Source organism: Lepisosteus platostomus, chromosome 11, assembly GCF_059453375.1.
Source record: "Lepisosteus platostomus isolate fLepPlt1 chromosome 11, fLepPlt1.hap1, whole genome shotgun sequence".
Classification (NCBI taxonomy): domain Eukaryota; kingdom Metazoa; phylum Chordata; class Actinopteri; order Semionotiformes; family Lepisosteidae; genus Lepisosteus; species Lepisosteus platostomus.
The window spans coordinates 28165404-28185622 of record NC_142621.1 but is presented as its reverse complement, the minus strand read 5'-3'; the positions used below and the strand labels follow the sequence as shown (position 1 = coordinate 28185622).

Sequence of the window (20219 nt, the reverse complement as noted above, 5' to 3'; positions counted from 1 at the left end):
TAAACCACAGCGTGCAAGTCCTTGATAACATCTCGTTTTCTTTAGCTTCTGATTAAAGCTGCACCTTTGTAGTCAACTCAGTATCATCTTGCTCTTCAAAAAGCCTCCAAGCTTTCCATCTTGTTGATATAATTGTTTTGTTGGTTTGTTTGGTTAATATTTCTTGTATCTAGTATTTTTATAGTGGGCATTTTGAGATGATGTAGAAGTGTGAAGTGTGACTGTACATGACTATGCTTCACTTAGTTCTGGTCTACAAAGCATACATGACCATTGTTTGCATTGAAAGAAACAAAATCTTACTTAAATATGTAATTCTGCTTTTGATTAGCATCATAATACAAAGGAATAACATGACAGACTTCAAAATCCAGTTAAATGAATACCAACACTTGTTATATGAGGTAAACCCATATCATACTTCTAAAAAGTTCCATGTGCCCTTTGTGGTCCTGTGTTTTTAATTCTCATGCGCTTTCAAAATAAAATGCACATATGGCATGTTAAAAGTGTAGAATAAAATTTGACCACTTGAAGAAAAACTCTGTGACTCATGGGGAAAGAACATTACTGTATATCTCAAGGGCAGCATGCTTAAAATTATCATGTTTCACTTTTGTGGTAAAGACAAAAGAAAACTCCTTTAGGAGCTTGCAACAATTCAACAAATCTGAAGAACTGCTAATTTTCAAATTGACGTGCAAGCTCTTGATATGTTTTTATAGTATTTTAGCAGCATCGTTTTGTGGACAAGAGCCTTAATCTTCCTGTGACAGATATGAGTCATATTTGGAATAATCTCCACAGGATTTCCTCCCCTTGCTCTCTGTTCCAGCTTCATTGTTTGCTGATGCTTCTGTGTCCTGTGTTGTTTTTTTCCTCAAAACATTTAGCACATGTTCTTTTCTTGTGCCAAATGAGCGGAAAGGGAGAAACTCCTCCAATAAATAATATAAAGGTCTGATTCACAAGTGATGTGACAGAAAGGACTCTTTTTTCGATTGAAGTTGACTGCTGCACTTAATTATGTCACAAATAAATACATCTGGTTTGTCTGGTGGGACTTTACAAACTTTTCTTTCCTAAGATGAGACCGTTTTCTCGACATGTTCTGAGCAGAAAAAAATCATTTAATTTCATTTTCTCTAAAAAGGTTAAGAGGAAGCAATTTCCTTTCGGGGGGGGGGGATTCTCATTCCATGCTTGAACACGTGTGTGTAAGAGGGGGATTCCAAAATTTCTATTGTGCATATTGAATTCAAATTGTTTTTTCATACTTCCTTCATGGTTGTGCTTCAGTAATTTGCATTACACACTGAAGCATATTAAAAATGCAACAAATGCTGTTGGTTCTTACAGTATTTAAGAACGCAAGCATGAATAAGGGATAATAAAGTCATTTATGGTGATTTTGGTGCTTTACTACAGCTGAATTGGGGTGGCTCATTCTTGAAAGTAAACTTCACAAAAGGGTTTTGAATATGCGTAATTGAATTTGCCGAATATTATTTAGCTACTTTCAAAATATTCCATATGACGTGTGTCTTTGATAAATGTGCACCATTAACATGCACCACTCTCATGTGGTATATTCAGTAATTACAGGCAGATGTTAGGTTCGTGCTCATTCATTAAATCTTGATGGGTTTCTGGGCTTTGTGTCTGGTCGTGTTAGAGCTGGCATAGTCGTCATCTTCGCTCCAGTTCACGGTGTTTTTAACAATCAAAATGTTGACCTTGCAAAGCCTTGTTTTTGGGAAGAATACTGTAAATAAGTTTGATTAACTAAACCCCTTCTAAGTGCTGAATTGTCCTCCCTCGGTTATTGTGTTGTCCCTGTGAAAATGGCTCACATTACATTTATGCAGGTACTGCTCTTACATTTTATTGTCAACAGCCGCAACTGGGTGGTCATAGCTTACTGCTTACCTTTTCTTTAATAGGTATGTAGCAATTTATTTAAATCTTCAATTTATGAGTGAGGCTTTTTATTTTTGCCTGAGGCAGTCAATAATAATAATGTTCGATTTATGAGTGAGGCTTCTTATTTTTCCCTCAAGGCGTTTATCTGTCTAAATGTCTTGGTAGCAGAAGTGTTTTCTTCTAAGCAGTGGGCTTCCCTGCTATCTTCAGTTTGAATCTGATTCTGAGTGCAGCTGAGAATATACATTTTCCAGGAGAAGCTGTATTTCTAACCCGCTGCCATTTAGTCATTTGTATTATTTTAGTCGTATAGAGTGCTAGTAATGTTGCATAGTAAGCTTCAGTTTCAGGTTTACTGTTGTGCATTTGAGTAACTCAAGCCAGTAGTCTTCTAGGATTCATCTACATATTGCTCAAACATGACTCAGATGTGATGCTTCGCTCAGTCCCTGCTGATGAGGGACATAACATGATGCTGCCACCCCCATGTGTGACAGTAGACCTGGTACTGACTGAGTGCTGGGCTGTTTTGGCTTTTCAGTTGTATCCCTGACCAGTTTCTGGCTTTCCCAGTTACACGGCATGGGAGAGCAGTATGCTCAGGTTATCATCTGGGTGGTGTGACGAACATTCCACTTCATCACTCCATTCTTAACGTCACGACACGTTGAAGGGATAAGTAATCTTCTCCTTCTCTGTTGTTTTCTGCCAATATATTCCTAATACATTTCAAAATGCATTGAAAATACATTGGTCTTCATGGTCGATTTGTCATGTCACTATGTGAGCTGTGACTTGAAATTCAGTATCTGCTCACGGGAACTTACAGAGACTGATGCATTTACTCTGAAGTCAATTTAAATTATTTGGAAAATTACGGTCATTTTCAAATTGTTGTCTTGCACCTGAACTGGTTTAGATTGGCTGCTGATGAATACTTATGCAATTGATGATCTTTGGATTTTCTTTAAGAACACAATTTTATATACTGTTAATTTTTTAGTTGGCATGTGTTATGAAGCTTTTTTTATAGTTTGTTTATAAATCAATGTAATATATTTATATGTTGAATATCAATGTATATATTTTTATAAAGTCCTGTTTGAAAGTCTCGATTGCAAACTCAGATAGTAATAAAATGTAGAAACGCAGAGGATGTGGATTTTGTCTGAATTTCTCTGAATTTTCAGAGGGTGCTCTGTCATGGGTGTGTCCCATGGTGTCTTCAGGATAATCATTGTTTGGAGGAGTTAGTAGACTCTTTGACAGCACTGATAGAAGGGATGCTGTTCCACAGCATGCCACAGATACCCCTGAGGACTGACATTCAGCAAATCCCTGTCAGATGTGGTTAAAAACACAGCCCAGACTAGAAGCCATGGTGCCGGCATGTTTGGACCTGTCCTGTGTTCTGAATGTGCACCTTTACTGGTTGACTGAAAGCACCCGCAAGAAAAGCATCGTAGCATTATCTCCATAAGAAATGAATCCATTTGTAACAGAAAACTGCCAAGAAGCTGGTGCCTTCTCCCGAAGAGCACCTGTCTGAAACATTCAATTTGCACCTCAATGTAAAGATATTGCATTTCTGTTTCTTATCTATTAGCTATCAAGAACGTGAACTGCACCAGAGCTGTCCAGTCAAAACTGATGTTTTCAGAATGTAGCCACTAGAGGGAGCTCTGCTCAGCTCATTGGAGGAGTAGTAATACTTTTTGCTCATTATCAGTACCAGCTGTGTTTGGGGTGGAGGCTGGGTTGTACAAAGTAAACCTGCTAAAATGTAAACACTTCAGAGGGTTTTCTCTTCAGCTGCCCATTCCCTTACATTCCTTTTGCATCTGGTTATTCTGAAATGTGAAATTAAAGACCCACTTTAGTCATTTAGAATATAAATCTGTTGATAGTGCTTTGTACTTTGTAATTCATGTGAGCAAATGGATTAAACTATTTATTAACCCTTTATACTAATTTTTATTTAATACCCTAATCATCCTATCCTACTTTAAAGTAATGATAGAGATTCAAGATTTTAGCATTAAGTAATAATTTTGTTGTATCAAGTCACATGACCGAACAGTGTTTGTGATGAAGTTCCATTCAGTCGTCTTTTCTACCTTGGTGGGATTTCAGTTTGGAAAATATGAGTCTTTCAAAGAGTAAAGACTACATACTTATATTTTATTTCAGTCACGTTCTTCAACGTAACCCTCCCTCATACTGAAGTGCATTTGTGCCGTTCTGCTTTTGGTTTTGTAGTTGTGCAGTGAAGGACCCTTTAAGTTGGGATCACATCCTCTGCTGCGTTGATGCCTTTCCATCTTCACTGCTGTCAAACTCACAGGATGGTTATCGTGATTTTCCCACACCTGGATACGTTTTTCGATTGCTCCCTATATGTTGGACGAGACCCACGATGTTGCTTTGTAACACCTCAAACATATTTACTTTTTAAAACTCTTTTGTTCATCTAGTGTTCCCCTACAGTGTCTTATTTCAGCATTGATTAACTTTCAATAAAACAACTCCGTTTCTGAGGGCTTGTTAGGTCATAGTTGCTTTGTTTCACTAGGCTGTAAATGACCCATTTGAACATAATAATAATTTAATTATTAATTAAATAGCTTTTATTCAATTGATAATTCTTAATTATTTAAGGTATGTCGAGACTTTTGTCAACTCTTGAATTGTTGGTACTGTGACAAGATGTAGAAACCCGTGACCCTTGATTATCAGAGCAGAGACAGAAAAGTACAGTTTGTAATGCCTCTTTTTGCAATCACTGTAGTTAATTTAAAATTCTGCGGTGCAGAGATCAGTATAGTGTTAAGGGTCGACCAATAGATTGTTTAGCTGTGAATGGCTAATGAGCTTAACAAAGATTATCATATGGCTTTTAGAGACTGGCAGAAGTCACAAATATTTGTAGCATGCTTATTTTCTGTTGATAACAGCGGAAGGTTTAGGATTGTTTTTGTAAGCAGAAATCCTAGAATGTGTTGTATAATTACAGTTACTGTCACAGCATGAAGGATGGCAACAGTATGAATCTGACTAATTTGCTTTTTTGTGGTGGGTGTCATAACGAAACCTATTCATCTGCCAAGAAATAAATTAAAAGTCATCACATTAAAATTACGAAGCCCTTGCGACCACTTGCACAATTAACAGATTTCATGATGTGCCAAAAGACCACTAGATTCTAACACAATAGGAATTGTCTGCTTTGAGGGATATTGTAGGTTCCTTCTAATCAAATTAGGTTCTGGAATGGATGCCATCACAAAGAGCTAAGTACCTGGCTAGTTGGGGAAAAAAGCCTGCAGACCTGCAATGTAAAAACAGCTTAAAAAGTCTAGTACTCCATAAAGTATTGCTATGGTTCCAAAACCAAATGAAACTCAGTTGCTGTATATTTGGAAACCATGACAATTATCGACATAGACTGGGGATTATTTTTTGAAATCAGTGATTGCTGTTGCTTTGGAATTTTTTTTTATGATGTTCCTTAGAAAAGATTAATAAAGCGTTGAGCATCTTATATTTGTATCACTGATTTTCACACTTTTCTTGGTGAGGGTTAGCTATAAGTATTTAGATTTTTTCGTCTCATCTTAGATTTGATCAAACAGGGGTGTTCTGAAGCACCCCTCTCTGTCCCCTGACCTGTTTACTGTTTACTGTAGTTTGCATGGCTTTTCTTTGGTACACTAGGTGGCAGTGTTTGTTTATTAAATGCAGACTGGGACTTCTCTACCCAAGTATTGTGCCTGCATTCAAAGAAATAACTATTGAAATCCTGTATTTGAAGCACTTCCATGTATAATGAATACTATGTGCTAATCTGTGCTTACTTATCAGTGATATCTTTCCTAAGATTTTGATCACTTAAATATCCTAAAAAATGATAGGAAAGGATTTTCTGCTGAATTAACTATTTTAGGTATTGAGTACCATATAGCACTTGTCTATAGTTATAGTATAGTCAGATTTAATTTGCTATATTATGGTTAATAATTCTTCACACAGCAGACATATCCATTGTTAATCAGTTATATTTTTCCTACTCTAAGCATTAAGGACAAATATTATATTCAGTCATGGAAAACTGCATATTTTCCAAAGCAGGCCTTCTATGTAGGCTAAGCAGTACAGAACAATCTAAATCTTCGTGTTGTGGATTGAATTCCCTCTGATTGCTCTACCTGATGTGTTTAATGCCTAAGAATTAGTAGCTACCTGATCCAAGGTCTCATCCAGCCATGTCTTGAAAGAAGCCAGGTAGTTGGCTTCAACAACATATTCCCTTTGTATAAAGAAATAGCTCCTGTTCTGGGTTTTAAATACAATTTGCAGATCTGTGTCGTCTTGTGTTTCAGTGCGGATTCTGAATCTTTAGATCATAGAATTGTATCAGGCATGTCTGAGAGAAAAATAGTTGTATGAAGAACCAGTTGCTGTATTTTGAACTAGTGGGTAACACTGGCAGGAATTACAGCTCAAGGACATTCCTTGTGTGAGTCGACACAATTCCTGACAACAGAATTCCATTTTCTTTAGAGTAAGGTTATTGTATATGGTTCACACCCTTTCTTTAGGCACGGAATAGATCACATTAAAAGTGATAAAAGCTTTAACATTTAATGGGGAGCCAACTTACCACCCGTTGTGTAATTAACTGATCCTAAGAGGCGTCGATGGAGAGCTAGACTCAGCCTGGAGGAACCCGTTGTATTGAGAAGGCAAAATGTTTTTTGGGGGGGGCTTTTGCCTGAACAGAGCACAGAACTCTGCACCTGAAAGGTGAGGGGTGTTAATTGAGTCGCAGTCCAGGAACAAATTGAGGAATGCTAATAATTGGTTACAGTTAATTTGAAGGGAACCAGCAACAGACGTTACAAGACAAAAACGTATAGGAAGGCATGTAATTTCTCATTAGTTAAAAATGCTTTAAGAGTAGACAAGGTCATTTCTAACAAGTGCGGATGTGTCGCATGTAATTATCTGTGTTAATTAACTTGGGCACTTAGCTCTGTGGGAGGCTGCTGGGCCAGATCGGCCTGGTTCCTAAAGGGGATGTCTGGCAAACTAGGGTACCCACTGTGACTGGGGTCTTCAGCAGGAGAAAAACAAGCCGCATCTGAGAAACCAGTGCAGTGAAGCAGAGGGGGAATGGTGGCTGGATAAAACCAAAAGCACCTGATGGAAACATTTTTGCTGGATTTTTGTAAGCTGTGAAGAAGGAAGATTAATGGCCTTCTCACAGGGGCACAAGGATGGCCCTGCTCTTTTCCCTGTGCTTGAAGCGCAAGCTGTGCCGAGGGTGTGGGCGATGGACACTGCAGGTCCGACGCATAAGAAAACGAGAAGATATTAGGACATTATAAGAGTGTAATGTAGGAAATGCTTATGTGGTATTTATATACCACTCTAAGTTGGGGAAAAACAACAAATATCTAGCCAAGAGTTTCTCCAAATTATGGTAGACTTTTAGTGTATTTCATGTTTATCTTATAGAAAGGGCTTAATGTAGCTCAGAGCATTAAATATAATTGTGGTATTGCATTATAAAATCAGAAAGCAGTAGTTTGTATATCTGGTGGGTAGCTGCGTCAGCATGCGGAGGCTGTAAAGAAACACGTAATGGGTTTATTCCATGCGTGTAAGAGTCCATGCGGAAAAGAGAAGAAAGAAAACACAATGTTTCATCTGTGGAGCCTTCTTTGGGTGTCATGTGTTTGTATATCTGTATTTTTCCCCCATGTAACTTTACATCTTACTGCGTTAAGTAACATTAAACATGTTCTGCATGAAACATAATGAACCTTAAGTGGTGCCTTCTCGATAAGGCTAAACATAATGTTGTATATTAATGTAAACCCCTGTTACTTAGTACAATATGGAAAAGATATTCATCATTTGTATTTCCTCTGACTTTACACTGGGCCGTAAGGTAAACAGCCCGATTGTAATCTCTGGGTGATATGTCCATGGACAGTCCCATATACTGTAGCTTGTGAGGCAGGTATTGCACAGTTTGGTTCTGCCTCAGTTCGACAAGACAGCAAGAGTGAAGTGAGGTACACTGTGAGGGCTCAGCTAGCATGTGCCAGGGGAAAAAAAAACAAATAGGATGAGCTCGTCTTCCACAATCCAGTTATTTTATGAAAATTAACAGGCTTTTTCACTTTGCTAAATGTGGTCTTGCAGATTTACATTACTAATAAAAAGAGTACACATAAAATTAAAGACCATGTGTTTGTAGGTCTCGTCAGCAAGATAGATAGCACTACCTCTTTTTTGGAGAGCAGTTTTTTCTTTAGTCTTTGACTTGTAGTTGAGGGCTACTCTCCGCTGGGAGTAGAGCAGTGTCTACTTCAGTACAGTTTTTTCGTTAGGAGAATTTGAGGATTACTACCATGACGTAAACTGGATCTCTTGCCAGTCTGTTTTTGCCAAAATGGCCTTTTATTGAGGAGTGCATAATTCCACAGCTCTGAATTATATTGCACACACCTGCTCATTTTAATAACGCCACGCACAAACAAAGCAGACAAAAACACAGCAGTATTAGGACCTTGGCATTGTGCATTCTGCAGACACTCAAGCCACAACAGTGTGTAAAGCTTCACTGCATTTGAGCGTGATCTTTAAAAACGATATAGGGATCAATGCAACAATGGCCTCACGGTTTCAGTTCTTAATTTACTGTGGTGTCTTAAAACATAATTTCATATTGTATATGTTAAAGCACTTTCATTGTCATTTGCAGAGCAGTCACTATGTCAGCTGAAGAGTTTTTAGACAGACAGGAAGAGAGGAAAGGTGACACTGCTGTCATCGTTCCTAGAGAATTGCCTTGACAGTAGACATGGCAGTGATGAAACAAACCCCTGCAGGGAGAATGCAAACTGTTAGTGAGTTTTAAAAATAACCATTGGTGTTAAATCTTTTGAGGGTGCCTTAACCCATTTGAATATTATTATTTTTAGCTGTTGTTTCTTATATCCAGAAATCTTAGATTTGTCACCTCCTATAGAGTTGAGCATTCTGTTGAAGCAATCTTGATTGCTCAGGGGTACAACATAATCCGTGTTCTACTTTAGATTCAAATCCACAACCTTTTTGGTGTAACCATAGTCCAGAATTTGCTCAGCTCAGGCTTTCCTTTGTACCTCAGTGATGTCCTTTAATAACGGTTTCCAGGAAACTTGAAATCACAACTTACACTGTTGATTTTGAGATATGAGATACATTTATTTTTCCACAAAGGGCATCTTTAATTAAGATGCAAAGAAAGTTAAAAACATACACCCACCCCCAATTTGTGCAGGCCAGGAGTATTTTTAACACTTCTTTGCCTACACTGGGTTCTGGCCATTATATGAGAACAGAAGGATTCCAAATGGGAAGAAGCCATTTAGCCCACCTAGTGCGTTACATTGGTAGGTATCTAGTTGATCCAATAAGAGCACAATATGTAGGTTTTAGTTTGGGACGCAGTTTGTTTTTTATTTGATGTTACATTTGAATTGTTTTCGTCCACATGATTTAAATCTTATTTTTTCCGTTACACAAAAAATTGGTTAGAGGAACGTTTACCAGTAGTACCAGGTATGCAGTTTTTCAGAACTGTCTGAATTTCACTTTGACATGATGTAGAAATAAAGGCTACCGTGTCTAAATGATTCATAGCCAGATCTGTGTAACCATTAATCAGATTGAAGTATAAAAAGTTAAGCTTTCAGTAGAAAGGCCATGTGTTGGAAAGTAGTATTTCAGCTTTGTATTTGTCTTTCTGGGCACATCAGAATGAGGTCCTTAGTATAATTGAGAGCATCATTTGAAAATGCAACATAGCTCAACAAATAAATGACATTGCATGCAATTACCGCAAATCAAATTTCACGTGCCTAAATCAAATAGACTAATCAGATTGTTTCGCAATCCTCAGTGCCTACCCTTTTAAATCCTCTGTTTGATCATGAATAAATTGGTGGCTTTTGAGACTGTGAACGAATCCTCCTTCAAAGGTAGTTACAGAAATCCACTTGAAAACCAAACTGTCTTTTAAATTGCTGTATTTACAGATTCCTTTATATGACAAGATATGTGGAAAACGTTAATCTTTGCATAAATAATGTAAGGCGATGAATAATTTAAATATCATTCATCCATCGCTTCTTTCACTGTGTCCAGGAATTTGAACCCGTGTTTGAATACAGATGACTCATTACACTTTTAGTATTTAATTCATCTTTTTAGAATCTGTGATGTCAATAGGAATACCGTTGTACAGCGTCTTTCACAGCCACCTTTGTCTGACTCTCGCTAGACTAAGCAGTAAAAACCAGGTCTGCTAATTGAGCTCAAGAGAGAACAGCAAGCTAACGTAAGAGAACCGGCTTGATCTGGGACACTTATTGAGCAAAAGGCGTGGGTGAGAGCAAAAACGTTGAGCCGTCAAAATGGCTGTTTGGGTGCTTTCTAGAGTGTCCTTTTACTAAATATCTTTTAAAGTTTAGAAGTCACTAGTAGACATGGTATGGTAAAAAAATAAATGTTCCTAGATAAACCTTTTGAAAAAAAACAGAGGAGGCCATTAAACCCAATCTATCTTGTTTGGGTGCTAGCAGATGATCAGATTGAGACTTTCGTGCATATGATTAAAAAAAAAAGCTGGGGTATCACCTTTTGATAATATTACATGGTTGCTTTTTCCACACACCTATGTCTTTTTGTGTAAAGAAGAGTCTCCCATTTCCTGTCTGGACTGCATTTTTCTTTTTTTATACTTGTGGGATTTCTGGTTTGGTTTCACTGATAAACCTGAGGAAGTTTGTCGGTGACTGTCAGTGAAGATTTTGAATACTTGAATCAGGTCCTCTCTGTATTCTCTATTAAACACTAAATTCCTTTTAGCTTGTCATGCAAGACATTCCTCTACATCTGGAGGTATCCCTCTTTACTCATCTTCATAAATGCTTATATTCCTTATAGAGGATAAAACCCCTCTGTTTTATCTCACTTATTCATCGGTAATGTGATTTTTGGAATTAGTGATAGCACCGATCTTCTTAAAATCAGTCCTTTTAAGAAATTCTTCAGCTGGCTGACGGGTGACTGGCAGTGTTAGTTGTGGATCAGAAGTCTTTCAGGACCGAAAACCCTTACAGACCCTGCCCTGTAGGATAAGCATAGGGCCTTGTACATAAAAAAGATTGACAAGTCTGTGAATAAGACTCGAACTCTTAGCCTTTAACACCAGAAAGGAAAAACGTGACAACTCTGTTTTTTACATGAAGCTTGTTGGACTAGAGAATTCAAACTGTAGGGATGCAAGAGGTCATAGTGCAGTTCAGTGTAATTGTGAGCTAGGTTTATTTGGGTGGCCATCCTGAATAAATAAACTCAAGGTCTGTCTGCTTTAAAACACATTTTTTAGGGCTTTTTATACTCCAAGCACAGCACCACTCAACTTCTTGTGTTACATACTGCACATGTCAAGACAAGGATACAACATACATTTAAACACACACTGTAATATTGCACAAAGGGTATAGGAATCTTTTTAAACACAAACACAGAACACATATTCTCATGTCCAGCCAGCAGGGAATGTCACAAATTCTTTCAGTCATCTTCACTTGACACTGCCTGACTGCTTTCATCTGCCTGCTGTCTTAACAAAAAGGAACTACTGTATGCCCAACTGAGCTCCACAACATGTTAAGCTCTGCATCTCCGAGCTGTACAGTCACGTGCTCTGGGCCATGAAGGGGTTTCCAAGGCCTGATCCTGTACACTAGCAGATGACTTTTACAGGGCCCAAGCAAAGTGTGTACTGAAAAATTCCTCTTTCAGATCATCAATATTTTCACTTTTCACTCTGTTACTGAGCTTGCATGCTTGTATGTATTCTCATTGGTTGAATTATAGATGTCCTTTGACCACATCCACATTTTTATGGTCATGGGTTAAGCTGATGGGTGTTTTCATTGTAAAACTGGATGGTTTGTAATTTTGTCAGGTTTGACTTTTTAAAATGTTCGTCCTTAACAGTTTTAACTTGGCTGTTAAAGCGCTAATGTAGGGATTTAGGTGGGGTTTAGTTTTTTGGTTGTCCAGCTATTACCATCAAATGTAATATCTACTTGAGGGTAGGCAGGCTTCCCAGCTACCCCAAAATAACATTGCTATTAGTTTTGTCTTATCCGTGAATCCCCCTGTCTCTGATATATCATCTGTCTCATCTTTTCCCCTCCCCACTGCATTGCCTAGCTGCTCACATTTCCAATTTTCTGTGTTAGCTACAACAAACATTACATTTACATATTGATTTCGTAGTTTTATTCAGTGTAAATATGCTGTCATTACAGTAAATTTGGGCTTCTGTTAACATAAGCTTGTCTAAATCTCCCAGCTTAAGGACATGATTGCATAATTATTGTGTGTGGTACATATTAATTCCAACTTCTTCATTTTTTTTCTTTGAGTTTTTTTAGCTCGGATTAGATGCTCGTGCTAGCCGAGCTTCGTTCCGCATTCAGACACATTGACAAAACATTTACCAAACATTTGTTTATCTGAACACCTTTATCCTGCAAGGCTTAAACATCACAGAATTTGGGAAATATCTGTGTATCAGGTTTCTGTGTGAAGTGATCTAACAGCGTAGAACGGTTACACTTCCCCCATTTCCAAATGAGCTACACTAGTGCCTCCATTATTGTTTCTCAGTTGTTACCATTCCTGAAACCAGCCCACTGAAATCCAGCCACATGTACTGCTCTGCCTCATGATACAGTACATCAGCCTCTGTCCTCTGTGCACATCTTATAAGTCATAAGTCACTTTGAGTAAAGGATTCGACTAAATTAGTGGACTATATAGGTAGGCGACTTCAAGAAAATACAGAAATGCTTTCTGCCTTAATAGTTTTTTAAAAATATTTTCTTATGGAGCAAGTTTGCTCACTTTGGCCTATTAATAATATTAATTATTAATAATAATACCTTGCACTTATATAGCGCTTTTCTGTACACTCCACTCAAAGTGCTTCAGAGCTAAAGAGGACCCCCCTCTACCACCACCACCACGAATGTGCATCATCCACCTGGATGATCCAGCGACAGCCATAGTGCTCCAGTACACTCACCACACACCAGCTATCAGTGGGGAGGAGAGCGGAGTAATGAAGCCAATTCATAGATAGGAATTTTTAGGAGGCTGTGATTTGTAAAGGCCAATGGGAAGTTTGGCCCGGGTGCCGGGGTTACACACCCTGGGATTTTTAATGAAATGCACGGAGTTGGGACCTCGGTTTTACGTCTCATCCGAAGGATGGCGCCTTTTTATAGTATAGTTACCCCGTCACTATACTAGGGCATTAGGACCCACACAGACTGAAGGGTGAGCACTCACTACTGGCCCCACTAATACCTCTTCCAGCAGCAACCTTAGTTTTTCCCAGGAGGTCTCCTGTCCAGGTACTGACCAGGCTCACACCTGCTGAGCTTCAGTGGGTTGCCAGTTGTGAGTTGCAGAGTGATATGGCTGCTGGCATTGCTTTGATTTGTTATTGTCATTGTTTTTGATATTATTGAAGAAAACCAAGACAATTGAAACTGTTCATCTTAGCTGAAGTTGTAGATTTGGGAAATCAAACCCATCAGTATTGTTTGCTTTAGGTCAGTCACAAAACCAGATTCAGCTGGCTCTAGATGTAACATTTGGGAGATTTAGTGCCAAGGGATATAAAACCTCTCTCAAGCTAAGACAACCAGTGTGCAGTGGGGACTTGAACCCATAACCTACCAGTTAAGAGTCCAGGGACTAAGCTAGATGGCTAGACCAGCCCCTAGTGTTGTCATAAATCTTTTGTCTGTGTTTTGTATATTAACATGTGCCTTTGTGACAAAAGACCAGACAAAGTCAGGCAGCATTTATTTGTTTGAGGAACAGGCTTTTTGTGAACTACTGAAAACATCCTGGTATCACAAGAAGAAAACCTCCCACAAACTTGTCTTGCAGTTCATAAAGGGTGCTTGGTCAAACTGTAAATTAGGTTTCAGAGTTTAGTCAAATTCTAGCTGAGTCTAATACTCACATTAGTCACTTTAGATAAAATACAAACTTATTAACATGTATTGGTAAATTTATCACAATTAATCAAGTGATTGTCACGTGGGACAAAAAGCCATTGAATAAATAAACCTAGGTTTCTGCAGCTTATGTGATGGAAAACCAACCAAGACCGCTCATGTGACCTCCTTCTTTCAAAGCCTTTTTCCTGTGCCAGTACAGTGGACAAGTTTGCTGGTGTCAGTGGAAATTGACTGCTTACTCTGGTGGTCACTATGAGCCCGGTGGTGCGTAGTTAGTATGAGAGCAGCAGGGCTGCCTGGGCTTGCCTTAGCAGAGGCAGTTGTTGGGGAGAGGGGTGTCCCAAGGGCAGCAACCTAGCCGCACTGCTAACTGTGGTACAAGTTGTAACATGCTCACCTCCAACTTTCTTTTTTTTTTAACGTCTTCTTCTCTCATCCTGCTTCTCCTCCTTCAGCGCCCTGCAGGAATCATTAAATCAGAACTTCCTGCTCATCATCAGCCATCGTGAAGCCCAGCGGGATTACAGCCTCAACTTCCCAGGATCCAAAACCATCCAGGAGGTGAGTAACAGAGCCACAAGCCCATCTCACTCTTCTCTTATTTCTGTGTTTACTATTTATGGGAAGCGTCTGGGAGGAAAAAACTGCACTATCTTTTTTTCCCCTATTCCTCCCCTTAAAAGAGCTCTGCTGATCAAACTGTGATAAAGGACCCTGTCCAAAATGAATGTGATCCATGCACATGTCAGGAGGCCTGCTGTTGAATCGCGCGGGGCCTGAAGACGAGAGTCACAGAAGATAATCTTTTTTTCAATGGAAGAAAATCAGAATATGACAGGACAGTTGAAGAGCATAGATTCTGATCCCAACTGGCATACAGGTTGTGTTGTGCCTTGATCCTATCAGTTTTTGTTCTTGGATCTGTCTGTATGTAGATCAGGATACATTTTCATATTTTGTGCTTTTAGAGATATATAGTGGAAAACACTTTCTAATTGTTGGAGTGGAGAAAGTACATGAACTTTTGGCTCCAAGACTGTTTTTGTAAGGTTGTTTATGTTGTAAGGATGGCTTCCACAATGCAGGCTAGTTTTCTTTTTTGCTCAAGATCCCAAACTTGTAGCAAGTGTACATTAATCCATCAGTTCTGCCAACTTCCATTTATGTCTCAGTGCTTGCCCTTTTAGTTTCCAATATATCCCCTAAGCACTAAAATGCTCAAAGTCTCTTCTGCACTTTGATACTGACTGGTCCAATGATCCACACAATTTCACTCTGGAGATTAGTTTTCTTTTACCAAAGCTGTCAAATCGGTCAGGTTCATTAAACCGCTGTGTGCTAGAGTGGAGTGCAGGTACTGTAATTCAGCATCTCCCACCCTAGCACTGTGAACTAGTACTTACTGCTCAGCTCCTCACATTGCAGCCCTTTGCACTCTGCAATGCGGAAATCTGTAAATGAGCCGGTTACTGTAGCACACTTCCGAGAATTGGGAGAATTATTCTTCTGCTAGGACTCCCATTTTTCCTGTTCCTTTTTTCCTCTAATATCTTTCAAGTACACACAAAGTAGGCTTCTTAATAGCCGAGATACTGTTTGATCTGCAGACAAATTGGCATTTGGAGAAGAGGAGACTTAATTTCCTTCGCTCAAATTAAACACTGGATTTGGGAGCTGATAAAATATTCATGGGTGCTCAGCCCAAGGCATCTGTTTGCAGATTACAGTGTCGTTAGTTGGAGAGGTGCTGGTGAGCCTGTCGGTGGGGGGAGGGGGTTGGTGGGGCCTTGTGGACAAGTTGGAAGCATTTACTGTATGTGCCCCCTGATGTGGTCCACTTTTTTCCCTGATATCCTATGCATAAGGATTCAAAATTACTTCATCAATTATTTAGAGCACTCTTTCTATTCCTATGTAACAAGCTCCCTTCGGATTGACAGAAGCACATTAACCCTTTGACTCCAGCGCTGAGGTTGGAGGGTAACCAAGTTGACCTCACCCTGAGCGCCTGGCATTTTAATTCCTGCTCTTGGCTTTAAACAGGGTTGGTTTGCCATCAAGCTTCTAGAAAGTTCTAGCATGTCTGACACGCACCTAATCCTCCCTGTTTCCTAAAAAAGCCGTTTTAATTCTTATGCAGGTATAAAGGGTAATGGTGAGATGAGTAAGAGTGGTCTCACTAAAAACGGGTATTCCTTAGTAAATGATCATGCTCAAATGTTATACTTTGAAGCTGTTTTAAGCACTGTATTATTTTGTTGGTAAACAAGGAATAGGAGACATACAGTTGTTTGAAATGAAGTCATTTTCTGTTCTCCTTGTTATCTGTGAATGACTTTGTAAGTCTATTTGACGGTGATCTAGACGAGATCTAGAAGATTCATGAGGTCTTGGAAATGCCCAAAGTAGCCACCGGAACAAAGAGTGAACCTAAAAAAGGGCTGCTTGGTGGCTCTGTGGCTAACGATCTGTGGCCTGTTGCTGGAAGGTTGCCAGTTCAAATCCCACAGCCGGCAGATGTATCCTACTCCGTTGGGCTCCTGAGCAAGACCCTTAACCCCAACTGCTCCAGGGGCGCTGTACAATGGCTGACCCTGCACTCTGACACAAAGTTTCTCTCCCTGTCTGTGTGTCTCATGGAGAGCAAGCTGGGGTATGCGAAAAAAAAAATTCCTAATGCAAGAAATTGTATATGGCTAATAAAGTGATCTTATCTCTCTTATCTTATCGTAAAGTTCCTAAAATGAATGGATTTAATTATTAGACAACAGAGACAGCTGTGTTGTTTAAAAGAACCCATTTGGTTTTCTCTCATTTATTGTGGCTGGAAGGGGTTGCCTTATCCTTCATGTGCTGCCTCTGCTATTGATTCTCCTATATCCATACTCAAAATACTGCTTTTCATATAGCAGCAATCTTAGCATAGTATTTTGAAAGATCTGTGCTGCTTGCTTCTAGATATACAGCCAATTCCACATTGTTGTTGCAGCAGGCATGATAATAAAGTTATTGTATTCTTACTCATGACAGTCTCCCTCATAATGGAATGTATGCATTGTTGTGTGAAATAGTAACAAAAAAATTTCAAATTGTAGGTTATCTCACTCGTGAATAAGATGATTTGTCCTAGACAGCTGTCCAGTAGTAGGTGTGGTTATGTTGGAGGGAAGTATCTAAAAATACTAGCATGAAAGGTCTTGTGTGGTGGTGTTAATGTTATAAAGACAGATTATTAAGAAATGCTGAATCCCCACTCATCTACCAGAGCTTCTCAGCATTGTAATTAGGAACTAAGTGATTGTGATAAAAAAGGCTCCAGCTTTCTCATTTGTTTTTATTTCTGCTTCAAATGTAAATGTTTGGATTTTAATTGACTGGTCCCTGTGAAATTTTCATAGTTTCTTTAAAAATGTGCCTGACTTGAGAATTACAATTGAATTGAGCTTTGGTATGTCCACATTATAAACAAGCAATTTGTACTTTTTAGTAGTTATAATATGATCAGAGGTGTAAATTAATAGCATCTTTAATTATTTTCTGGTACAGCAAATATTTTTTGTCAGTGCCTGAGAGAAAAGTAGCTTCTGGTTAATTGTATGGCCCAGTGGAAATATTACTTTTAAGATTCTCTGGTGCGGGTTCTCCATTAAAGGGCTGCAATCAAACTGCAGATTGAGTCTTGTAAACCAAAGATATTGTGTTTTTTCAGCTTTACCTGCTGTTTTGCCAGGTTCATGGCCAACAAGGATTCACGAGTTAACATGCGTAAAAGCTATTAACTGTTGTCAATTGCACTCACTTGTTACATGAAGGAGCTTTTGTTGGTGATGTAAAAAAAGCCTCCAGTTTGAGTGTTAACAAGATGTGCCTGTTCTGAAATAATTACATGTATTGGCTTTTCTTAGTCCTGTCTAGAAATTGATATGAGAACTGTAAACTTCTATAGAGTAAAGCCTGTTTTAGACATCTGCACCTCCACTAAATTATTGTCTTGGAAACATTCTGTTGCTGTTTTAATATATGTAGTTCCTTTTCATGGGGATCACTGTCTTTGAGTCTTTCATAAAGTCAGGGTTCATGCTTTACGCCCAAATAGGAAGCACAAGCCATCAAGTTTCAGGTGTTGTTTAAACAAGCCATGTTTGAGTACATTAGTACATTATCACAGTTGTAATAAACCCCAAAAGAGAACAGATAACTCCATCCTATAGGAACCTGTTCCTCATTTGGCTTTTCAACACAAAGCACTTATAAAGGGTGGGCCAGATTCGTCGGTCACGTATCTGAGTGACTTACAGTGGCCATTATGTGCCAGCAACCCCGCTTCATAACAGGGTGAACTTCAGGAAGGCCAGTTTAATCAAGCCCACAGTGGAATACAGACAAGACACCAGAGTTAATAAAGCTATTCTGTACCATGATCTTTTAATGATCTTTAGTGAGGACCTCAGTTTAATGTCTTATCCAAAAGATCAAGTAAAGGTGTATTCCATGCTGAAAAGAGAAGAAAAGAAACAAAACGTTTCGGCTGTGGAGCCTTCTTCGGGTGCGCGAAGAAGCCTTCTTCGGGTGTGTACCTACTTGAACTAACTTATCCAAAAGATAATGCCTCCTACAGCACAGTGTTCCCTGTCACTGTACTGGGGCATTGTTTTGGAAATTTTGATCTAGTTGTACTGTGCTCATTTTAGAAACTTAGATAAAAACTGAAACATTGATCTTCTAGAGTGTCTTTAATGGATTTGTTGTTAGCTCTTTAATCATAATGAATCAACAGAGGCTTAACTGAGATCAGCTAGTGTTTCAGCCTCATTTCCCCATTAATGATAGCTGGAATCATAACAGCGTTTGACCTGATCCAGTTCCTGATGTTGCCTCTGTTGCGTTTTCAGTAACCCAGCATCAAACATATATAGCCTTTGTGTACTTCACTTTGCACGTACCTCACTGGGGTGAGGGAGTGTTTCGGATTGCAGTGGTGACCACTACTGTAATAATCCCACTTGACAGTTTGTAATAGTGCTAATTGAAGAGATTAATTCACAGTCTCCTCATTCTATTCACAAGCGGGAGTAGCGACCGGCTTTCCTCCTGGAGCAGATGGCTTTGATGAGCACCTACTGTGCTCCTTAAGTGTTTTGCTGGGATTACAAAAACGGGGAGTGTTCCTGTTGCGAATGGTCTTAAAGGGAAGGGAGAGGGAAAGGGCTGGTAGCTCAGCGGGGGATCCAGAGGGGTAAGAAAAGAAATCAAACAGACCCCCACGTCCACTAACATGCTCGTCTTTAGGCAGTCCCAGGGCCCTCGGTTTGTTCTCAAAATAGTGGAGACTGCAAACAAGCACCTCCATTCCTGGCTTTTTCACACACGCGTGTACATCTGTGTGTTTAGAGTTCTGTGTGTTCTTGGTTATTGTTGTAGCAGTATAATTGAAATTAGTACCCAAACAGCACTGTAATTTAGCCATGTTACAACAAGGAAGGAGGATTAAATCAAAATTCCAGCTTATCGAGTCTAAATTGCAAAACTGATACATGATGGCGATTCTTTTGTTTGCCAGTGGTTGCATCTTTCTGTCAAACAGAAGCCTGCCGGCAAGCATTAGCAATTGGCAAGTAGGTCTGTATTAGAACTAAACTCTCACTGAAAAACTGTAGCATTTCGTTTAGTCACTTTATCTCTAATTATCAGTCTTCCTTAAGCCCTAACATTGAGGAAAAATAAGGTTATGTTACTCTAGACTGATTTAAGTTAATGTGGGGTTTTTAATCTGCTGCAAAGAGCTTCATGCGCATTATCGTCTGATGGTAAAATGATGAAAGATTGTTCAGACCGCTCCTGTCTTAAGTAAGCTTTTCAACAATCCTGCTTAGCTGTAAAAATAAAAAAGTCTCCAAGGTGCTCTCGTAATAGTAATGACTAAATGAGACCCCAATAAAAATAACACTCTCGAAGTTTCACTTCTTGCCATCTTTACGTTTTTGAGCTCCGTCATGTTTCCTGACACATAATGGATTGTCAAGTTGCGGTTAATTGAACCGTGAGTAACCATTTCACCACAAGGCTAAAACATGTTGCGGTTGGCTGGAGAACAAAATGTTTTTCTCCATTTCCCTCTTCATGATGAGGTGTGAATATGAATCTGTCATGTTAAAAATGTTAGTGTCCATATATCATTTTCAGAATGCA

At 39.1% G+C, this 20219-nt stretch overlaps 1 protein-coding gene across 2 annotated transcripts in view; it reads left to right on the top strand.

The window, feature by feature from the left end:
• The window catches only part of faf1 (Fas (TNFRSF6) associated factor 1), a 150818-nt gene that overhangs the window by 39242 nt on the left and 91357 nt on the right, over positions 1-20219 (top strand). For both annotated transcript variants that reach the window (XM_088598997.1, XM_088598998.1), the window contains exon 7: positions 14486-14591. In XM_088598997.1, coding sequence (XP_088455123.1) covers positions 14486-14591 — 106 coding nt within the window. The remainder of the gene's footprint in view (positions 1-14485; positions 14592-20219) is intronic.